A 10,389-nucleotide genomic window follows, 5' to 3' on the forward strand; every position below is an offset into this window, starting at 1 on the left:
ATATCTTGTTGTTAGAAAAGTTACTGAAATTTTAAAAAGAAAAGCCAGTTAGCCAGCAATTTCCATGAGTCTCTCAAAAGCAAAACGGTTCTTGTCAACACTGAAAAGGATGCAAACTTTTCTAAGGAACACCATTATTTCCAAAAAGACTTGCACTTGCAGTGATAGCTCTAAATAGAAGAAAAAAAAAAACAGTTTCTTAGTTGTCATTTGGAAATCAAGAAAGAAGCTATCCATTGTTTTGCTCAAATTATAACTTTATGATTCATTTAAGTTGTAAAATAAAAGCACAAGGTTCAATAATATGTTTCAAATTTAAGTGAGAGTGTTGTAATTTTCAAAGCTTGGAGAGTTTTGCACTTCAAAAAAAAAGGAATTATAAGCTACTTGCCACCAAACAAAGCAGCAAGTATAGCAGTTAAGAGCCTTAAAAACAATTAATAGTTGTACACAAAAGTTAAGTAAAGATGTTGAATAAAATAAACAAGTCCTGACACAAATGTAATGTGGTCGTTAAATTTATCAGTTATGATACAAATTAAAAGCTTTATGGCTAGTTTTTTTGTGGCAATTATAATCTGTGAAGTGTCATAGAATATGTTGAAAATGCTGACTGTGGCTATAAGTTACCTAAATGATACATGACCATATTAATGACTGAATAGCAAGTGTGTTAGTTAGTAGTCATTGTTATAACCAGTTTTACTTTAATGTTGTCCAACTGAAATACTTCGATCTTTTTCGACTCATTTATTAATATTTTTTTCTATGTACTGTTGTTGTGTTTTACCGTATTTACAACCGCTTCGTTTCGAGTCTGTGCCACGTGTGTTTTTGTGCCACTTTTTTCCTGCATGTTATTAAGTTTGGTCTGTCGCTATGCAAGTAAGCAAAATTCCCCAATGATACCGTCTACGGTTTACACTCGTGTACATTATTGCGTAACAAACATTACGTCACAATGGAGTTGCCGATTAAGATTTGTATTACTTGTTTTTGTACACAAAACAATGGCTAGAAAACTAGAAATGTGGCTTTTCTGTATATTGCCAACTAATATTTGTTCAATAAAGGCTAAAATTTGGAGCAGCACCCCCACAAATTTTAGGCACGAGCCACCACTGCTTATTAGAGATCATATTCAAGAAAATAGTGAACTTTTCTATCAAATTAATTGCTTTTTTAAAATCAGCAGAGCGTAAAGTTTTTGGTGAAGCGTAACCAAATTCAAATTCTGACAGATTCTAAGCACCTAAAATGTTGTTGTATTGTTAGCATGAGTTTTAGTAATATAGTGTGCAATAAGTTTCACTTTCAATCTATTTTAGGTGCTAAAATGATACTAAATCAACTTATTCAAGTTAAGAGAGTGTCTGAATCTATTTCGACTGTGATTGTGGAATTTATTATTATTATTATTGAGTACTAGCACTGCTGATTTTCAGTCAATTCGGTCATGTTACCAAGTCAAAGCAAGTTTCTAAAGACAACTTGATTGTAATTGTGATAATAATTTGAATACCGAGTACTGTGCATTTCGTGAAAAAAAATTGTCCCAAACATACCGAAAACATTTGTTGTTTGCTTTTTCGTGTAAAATTCTATGATGACGTCATAGTGACGTTATTATGTGTGTGACGTATCCGGGTTATGACGTAGTTCATTATATATCAATATTGTTAGGTTACGTCATAGGGTTCGGAAGTTATTCCGTTTGGTCAAGAAAGTACACCAGACCCGTTTGTTTTAGTGTATACCGTGTTAAGAATTACATCAGTCATAATTTGAACTTAAAAATCATACAGCCTTTTTAGGTGGTTAAATTGACTGCACTTCCTGTAGATTTTATAGTTTGTTCTGATTTACACTTAACTTTTTTGTAGTAGCTCGGAGTACCTTTTTGTAGTACCTCTATTAATTAGGCCTATACAACTAGGTAAAACTCATCTCTAATGATAATGTTTGTTCTCATGGAGAGTGGAGACTATTGTGATGTGTATATCTTATGCCGTGAGTCCATATAAAGGGTCCCCTGATTGGCCAAACTGCGCTACTAGTGTAAATATTTCAAAAATAAATAATTATGCTTTTAATTTATGCTTGAGCTCAAGAACTGTACTACTTCAAGTACTAGGTAACTAACACAAAATTATTTTATTTGTAGGGGAGAGTGGGGTAAGTTGTTACAGGGGCGAGTTGTTACAACGCGAATAACTTCGGTTATGTTTTTATAAAACCGCTGGAATTACGCATGTCGGTTGGTACATCCGGGACGGTCAGCGTGACAAAATTTGGTTAAATTTGTGCGGGTATTCGCTGACTTCTTGAATTTTGCTATTTTGAGGTGTCTAAAGTAAATTTTTGGACTTAAGCTAAATCGACTCTCCTAAAGCACACAATTTAATAAATTCTATGATGGAAGTTTTTTTGTCAAGTGATAGTGGTATGTTAGTACCTTGTAAAAGAATAAAGTTGCAAACTTTAGCTATTTTTAAGTCCAGATTGGTTTATGTTGCACCATGCTGGTGGGGTGAGTTGTTACAAGGTGTACCACATCTGAAACAATGACTATCATATGGGCCTAAAAAAGGTAATACTTCACTTTTGTTAATAAATAATGTACTTAAAATGTTGTTTGGTGACAATATGTTGTTATTGCAAGCATTTTATTTTCTAAAAAGTTAATTGTGTGTGTAAAATCCAGGTTTTGGACCAAGTTTGAGAACTTACTACTATATCGAGGACAAGAAACTGTAAGGACTATGGTTAAAGTTATGTCAAAAGTCAAGTTTGTGAATTCATTGACATAAAGTACTTTAAAAGTGAATTTGATTGTAAACTGTATTGTGTTCATTCTATAAACCTTTTGATCTGTTTTGTTATTTTAATAATCAACATGATTTGTGACATACAATGATACTTGATATTGCAATACTCACATTGTACATGCAAGCTTGTGATGTGACTTTTATTTTATGAAATAAACTTAAATGTTGGTGCAAATCAAGATACTTGATATTGCTACCATTCCGAAAAGTTTACTTTTGGACTCTAAACTTCAGTTTGTTCACTTCAGAAACAAAGATGTCACCAATTTAGCAAATTTGGATTGGAATTTCTGAATCGTGATGAACAAAATTATATAAATTGATTATAACTCAAAATAAATAGTTAAGATGAGTAAAAGTGGTTCTATTATATTTATGTTACAAAACAGACAATAAAAGAAATAGAAATTGTCACATTTGTGGATGTGAAAGCCTTCCTAAAGTTTTGTAACAACTTACCCCCACCATGGGGTGAGTTGTTACAACAGAGCATCAACCAGAAAACATGAAATAATTTTTTTTACAAGTACCAATTTATTTTGTTGGTAACATGTTTACTAGACTTAGGGGCATATCAAACTTCATGCAAAAAATCAGGATGATCTGAATAATAATTTAACCCCAAAATTGCAGCAGAACAAATTTTGTAACAACCCACCCCACTCTCCCCTACTCTAGATGGGTTTTGATTTTATGAAACATTGTCAATTTTGAATAATTGGTATCATTAAATTAATGAGTGTAAACTTGATTTGGTTATATTTTACTGTCCTCCACAAATACAAACAAATTGTAATAGTTTTGGCAAAGTTTTTCTAGGCTGAATCATTCTTTGTCATTATGGAAAACACCTAAGTATAATCCTTAATTACTTTAGAGATTATAATCAATAAGAATAGCTGAAGTTTTTGCTTGGGCCAAACCATAGGCGCCCACTTGCTAAAATCGGCGGGGAGGCAGAATTTTATAACCCGGTAAAGACGAGTATTTTCAGCCCGGACGTCACCTAACGTCGCAAGTTACACCCTTTGCAGTGTTTCTGTACTATAAATATATATCTTGGAAAACAACGAGTTAACCGTTGAAAGTTGATTTGCCACGAAATTGTTCCCACAACAACATGTGGTCTTAAGTTTACCTAGTTTTACACTTCACAGGACGTATAAAAATGATCCAAAAACAGTTTGTTACATCACAGACAAGACATAAAGTATCAATGCTTTCGTTACTGTGCGTATACAGGTGCCTTCCTTTATTAATTGTGATGACATAAATGAGAAGTTAGCAATTTATACCACATAACTTTATTGTTCGGCAGTAGCGCTATCTCTTAATAATATTGTAGCTCCTGCTGGTCCCACAAAAGCGCTTAGTAGACCACAATTGCGGGACGGCGCTGCGTTTGTGCTTGTAAGCGATGTGGCCGTCTAATGTCATTTTCATGTTATGCGGCTCACCCTAAAAAAATTGGCTAACCCTTTGTAAACGATGTCGATGTTGCTGACCGAGTTTTAGCAAACACTTCTTGCATGTTTTTATCCAATGGCTCATTGCATATAACCAGGGTTGCCATCGACATGGAACTCAAAATAAGGACACACGAACAATTGGACTTTCATGTCAAACGAAACAACCGTTTTTGAACAAATCTTTGCATTTATACGAGCATCGACAAATCACATGTCATATTTCCTTTTGCCAGGAACAATCTGTTCCAACTCCTTGTTCGTAGAAAACACGTAGTGCATCTCACGAGAGCCTAGGTTTAGTTTACTTTTAGCAGGGATTTGACTTGTAATTGTTAAAAATAAGACAAAATAAGGACTCAAGTCAAAAACAAGGACAGTTCTTAGAAATAAGGACAAAAACTTTGCTAAGACATTGCCCTTCAAAATAAGGACAAATCTTAGAAATAAGGACGGTATGGCAACCCTGCATATAACGCTTCAAGTATACGTTTGTGACGTAACAATATGCGTTGTTTGATTTTTCAGAAAGGTTTGTCTGTTCAAACTAGGCAGTTGTTGACTGTGAAGTAGTACAGAGTTACGACAAAACTGTGTGTGCATGAATTAACGCAAAACTTATTTATGACGTAGTCAGCGACGCAGATACCCGGGGAGGCGGCGCCTCCCCATAAGTGGGCGCCAGTGGGCCAAACACAGTCCAATTAGAGGTACTTATGACTTAGTTTTGTTCTTTAAGCAAAGTAGTAACAGAATATGACATAAAGAAGACTAAGTTTTACATACTTTTGTTGGATTGATTTAGCAACCTTGCATAAAACTGCAAAGTGAAAACCAGTGTTCTAATCATTGCTTGTCTTAGAAAGTAACAGAAGTTAGTTTGAAACACACAGCAACATAAGTTTATGTACAACCATGAAAACAACAAATAGTCACATATCAACTGATTCGTAACACCAATGGTAACACAGAGCTTCGGAGTTAAACTTGAGGGAATATTTTAAAAATCATTCAGGCTTTTCCACCATTTTTGTATTGGTTGCCTTTTACATAAAGTTGAATTCACTTTTTTTCAGAAATGATCAACATTCTGTATTTTGCTGTTCATCTGGTGGTAGCATGTTGGAAAACCTGGAATTGTTTATTTATGTATCGCTGTCTTTGAGAATAGTCATGTCATGGAAATGTAAACTGCCTAGGATTTGTTTCAGCTTAATTGTGTATGTGACAGAAAACAAACAAAGGTAAATTATCATTATTCATTTAATTTGAAAATAACATGCCAAAGCTGTGCAGTATAATAAATAAGGAAACAAACGTTATTAATATCCTTTGGATGTGCAACATCACAGGTACCAGATCAGTGATTCTGAACTTTTTGTCTTTCTGGGCCATTTTTAAATCTATGGAGTACCTCCAGGGATCCGCAGACCCCAGTTAATAATTCCACTATACTAGATGCAATGCTTTGTTATAAAAATAACATTTCTAGCAGATGAAATACAATTGGTATGATTACTTGTCACAAATATGACCAGGCCCAACTTTTTTTGCTAAACCATTCAAATGGAAAAACAAAGTTGCAACATAGCAATAAAAAAAAACAGCATGTAGTTACATTCCTATAACTGGATTGTTCTAGGAAACCCATAGCCTAAATCTAAAAAAGTTAAAATTGAAATATTGTTGGACAACGAAGTTTTATTGCTGAAAATAACATTCAAGTTGATTTTCCTTTATGTCGTTTTGTCATGTGTTGCCATACATATTTTTTTCACTTTAATGTGTTTACAATCATTTGGTAAATGTGACGAAGAAACATATCGTGTTAAATGTGTTTCATCCACAAATGTATCAACAATTTAATCAAAACAACACTGCAGGATGGCAACGTTCATGATTTGATGTTGGTTCAAAGTTTGAAGTGGGCTTGCACTACTAGTGTGTTTTTAAAATCTTGGTGGTTTTGTTGACAGTTTTGTGGCATTTTATCGCCATTTGTCAAAGCATTTCTTGAAATGTGGACTGCAGAACATTAAGAACTCTTGAATATGATTTTGGTTGATTTGTTTTTTCCCCAAAGTTTTGGATTTTGATGAAACTTACACAGATGGTAAATATAGTGGTGTAGATGTGTATCCTACTTTGTTTGCGTTGATAATCCCAGTATTTACCTCACTAGCCCCATTAAATATACACGTTTTTGAAACAGTGTTGAAATTGAATAAAATTTTGGTAGCTTGTAGAATTTGGCTTTTATAGGAGTTGGTTGTTGTGTTCAACTATGTAGCCCAAACATTTACCCAACTAGTCCTCTAAAATGGTTGAATTTTTTAACAATATTTAAATTAGGTCAACTGTGGACAGATTGTGGAATTTTCTGTTTATAGGTGTTGATTGTTTTGTTTTACTCTATTTTGCCACTATTTACCCCTTTTTTCTTTGAAATAGAACTTTAAATAGGACAGACTTCCAACAATGTCTGAACTGAAGCAGATTTGTAATAGCATGATTATTTAAGCCCTGCTTGATTTTCAACTTTGTATGTGTATGGACCCATTTTCTGCCTGCAGAAACAACTAAGGTTATAAAATGCAGTGGCTAATATGTGACCCATGATAAGTTATATATCGGGAATATATTAACGTTTCAAAATAGGTTATAGTGTATGGCATATTTCCTTTCTATGCAACAATGAGCATATGCGAATCAGCTATAGTTTTATCAGAAACTAATTAAACGATGAATTTAGTGAATATTTGAATATGTTTTTCCTTTAAATACTTTATAAAAGTTTGACAAACAATCAAAAATAATAGTCACAAAGAAAGGCTACGAGATATGTATTTTGTTTCGGAGATACATTTCAGTACCAGTATGGGTAACTTCAAAACGCTAAAAGAGTGTTCGGAACGCACAGTCGTCAAAAATTTGTCAATACAGACACAGCATTTAAAAACATTAATACAAAAACAAACTCATGCGAATGTTAAAATCCTGTTTTTTTTCGTCTAGAATGATTCTTGATTGTGTTCAGTGTTGAATGTTTATGTTTTAAAAACATTTATCTAAATGTCTGTGTATTTGTCCTAGTGACTTCTTTGCTTGTGTTGTTTTACTTCATGCTTTCGTTTAAATGGTTTTTCACAAATCTCGCACTTAAATGGCATCTCGTCCCTGTGAACAACGTAATGCATGGCAAGGTTTGAATTGGAATTAAATCGTTTGTCGCAAAAATCACATGCATATGGTTTTTCCCCTGTGTGAATTAGTTTATGTTGCTTGAAAGATCCAAGTAAACTAAACTGCTTTTCACAAATGTCACATCGATATAGTTTCTCTCCAGTGTGGGTTCTTATATGTTTTTTCAAATCGCCTTTGTAACGAAATGGTTTTTCACAGTAATCACATTTAAATGATTTTTCTCCTGTGTGAGTCATCATGTGTTTTGTGAGGCCTCCAGATTGAGTAAATGATTTCTCACAAATTTTGCATTTGAATCTTCTTTCTCCAGTATGAATCCGCAAATGTTTTTCTCTGCTTGCAGTTGAATTAAATCTTTTGTCACAATAATTACACTGGTATGGTTTCTCATCAGTATGTGTCAACTCGTGCCTTTTCAAATCTCTTTTTTCCCCGAATCGTTTGTCACACACTTTGCAAGTGAACCGTTTGATGCCAGCGTGAATCAACAAGTGTCTTTGAAGGTTGCCCTTTTCTTTGAACCCCTTATCGCAAATGTCACATTTGAACAGTGTGTGGTCACTGTGCATCAACAAATGTCTGTTGCGATTTCCTCGTTGATTAAATCTTTTATCACAGATATTGCATTGATAAGGTTTTTCATGTGAGTGGACCAACATGTGTACTTTCATGTCGCTTTTCCTTCTGAACCTGTCTTCGCATATTTCGCACTGAAAAGGCCTTTCTCCAGAATGTATCACCATGTGCGATTTTCGACCACTTTCTTGAGCAAATGATTTTTCACAAATATTACATTTGAAACGTTTCTCTTCATTATCAGCTGGAGTTTCTTTCCTCGTCTCACTATCTGTACAGCCGTGATCATAATCCTCGAAACAGTCGACTTTCGTATGTTTGTTCATTTTATCTTCAAGAGAGTTACTTTGTCCAAACGTTTGTTTACCAAACTTGCACGTTTCAACTTGTCTTGGTACTTTAAAATAACTTTCCAGCGTGTCTTGGTGCATCATGTATTTGCTAATGTTACACAACAAAAACTTTCTGCTGCAGATATACTGTGTACCAAGAAACAATTTGTTCATTTCTTTAGTATTGTATAGAGTTACACGGTAAAAAACGCAATATTACTTATTTTGTATTGCTTTCTAAACTTATACTATTCACTGACAAGCTAACAATCTGATTCTTGCGGATTAATGTTGTGTTTCCGTCTGCTACAACTCAAAATCTAGGATGGCTACCCAGTTTCCATTTCATAAAACCACGTACTATGTCTTAATTCAACTAAACACTGATCGTTACTGACCTGAAGGGCCTAAAACGACATCTGTGCTCTTGCTTGAATCGCTGCAAAAAATGAAAAAAATCCAGGACTTAAATACATAATGCATTGCAGTGGTAAAAGAAGGCAATACCATGTTATAGGGGTAAGATTCAGAGAAAAAAAAACTTGTAGCTTTTGCAATCTTATCGTTTTAATCACTCGAATCAAGCAGATAATTTATCACTCTGGTGCGAATTAAACAGATTGGGTTCGAGAGTAAATTATTCTTGAAACTTTTTCATTATTTTTTTCAAAACGGTCCCTTTGCCATTATTTCGAGGGCTCGTGTTCCTTAAGCCTGAATGTGTATTTTAGAAAAACGAAAGTTGATTGCAGGATTTTAGCTAGTTTTGCAGAATTGAGCATATCAATGATCAAAGGCAGAATCTGACATAACAGACAAAACAAAAAACATTACGATTGTACAATTGCATTTTTATTAGTTGTCAAGGCTATTGTTTAGCAATGAAGTCAATCGATTCTCAGTTCTATTTTGATTTAAACTTATTCAGTGGCACAAACTGACGCCAAATAATATTACCCTAAAATTGCCTCATGGACCCCTACAGGACCGTGGAGCCCAGTTTAGGAACCGCTGATGTAAACCGTATTGTTCAATAAACCTTGTATAAACGATTAGTATAAATATGTTAATTGGACTCAAGCTAATTTGCAATATTTAAATTATATGACCTGTGGACATGATTGAGTATCAATTAAGATATCCTGTCATCAAACAACTGTAATAAAGTATTGAATAAAATGTTTTCACAAGATTAGATTGTTCCAAATTTTAGAACGTCGGCGTTTCGCTGAGATATTGGTAATAGTTTTAACACGCCAACCACACCCTCTAATGTGAGAACGGTGTAGCTGCGGCGAGTTTACAATCTTTCCACCAATTGTGACCTCAACTTTGTGGCGCTTTATAACCCCTCAACATTGCGCAGATACTTCCGAGTTAGTAAATATTTAAGCTTAATTGTGCTGCTACGATTTGCCTCTACCGGCGAAAAAAATTAACTCAACTCAATCTAGATCCAATTCTTCTTGATCTTTTGTTTGTTATTTTATCTGGAACGAACTCGATTGTATTGGCCAAACTGGTTAAGAAAATTGGAAACGCCCAAAAGGCTTTCAGTTTCACAACCTGTAATTTCAAACGTTATTAGCTGGTGTAGAATTCTGCAAGATCGCCTAAGGCGTTTGAAGATTCAGTCACCAGTTAAAACTGTTGGCTACCATACGAGTTTGCGTTGTGATCTTAGTGAAGTTTTTGCTTTTCTCCTAGACAGGCTGTGAGGCTAAAGGTCATTTTGCGTGTTTGGATGACGATTTCCTAAAATGGTAGATTCCTAGCCTGACGAATATTACCGCGCACAAATCATGAAAAAGGGCAGTGCAGAATACAATGTGTTGCATAGTGGGTTGTGACTAGCAAATGTTTGTGAGAAATTTAATAGCAAAGAAACCAAATTGGGCAGTTTTACTTCGTCCGGCATGATTTTGTTTTCATCACTTAATTAAACTGATTTGTGTCTGGCAAAATAATTTTGCTAATTTGAAA

At 34.3% G+C, this 10,389-nt stretch overlaps 1 protein-coding gene across 1 annotated transcript; it reads right to left on the reverse strand.

Annotated features, from left to right (window-relative positions):
* Positions 1 to 7,120: 7,120 nt before the first annotated feature.
* On the reverse strand, positions 7,121 to 8,860 carry LOC145215273 (uncharacterized). Its single transcript, XM_080083966.1, has one exon. It carries the CDS (start codon positions 8,578 to 8,580, stop codon positions 7,384 to 7,386), a length of 1,197 nt encoding a protein of 398 aa, XP_079940092.1. The 5' UTR covers positions 8,581 to 8,860; the 3' UTR covers positions 7,121 to 7,383.
* Positions 8,861 to 10,389: the final 1,529 nt, after the last annotated feature.

Source organism: Phallusia mammillata, chromosome 2 (assembly GCF_965637545.1).
Source record: "Phallusia mammillata chromosome 2, kaPhaMamm4.hap1.1, whole genome shotgun sequence".
In the NCBI taxonomy this organism is placed as follows: Eukaryota; Metazoa; Chordata; class Ascidiacea; order Phlebobranchia; family Ascidiidae; genus Phallusia; species Phallusia mammillata.

Bases quoted from the DNA above. Each gene is read 5' to 3' on its own strand.
- LOC145215273 (XM_080083966.1), bottom strand. From the start codon at position 8,580: ATGAACAAATTGTTTCTTGGTACACAGTATATCTGCAGCAGAAAGTTT.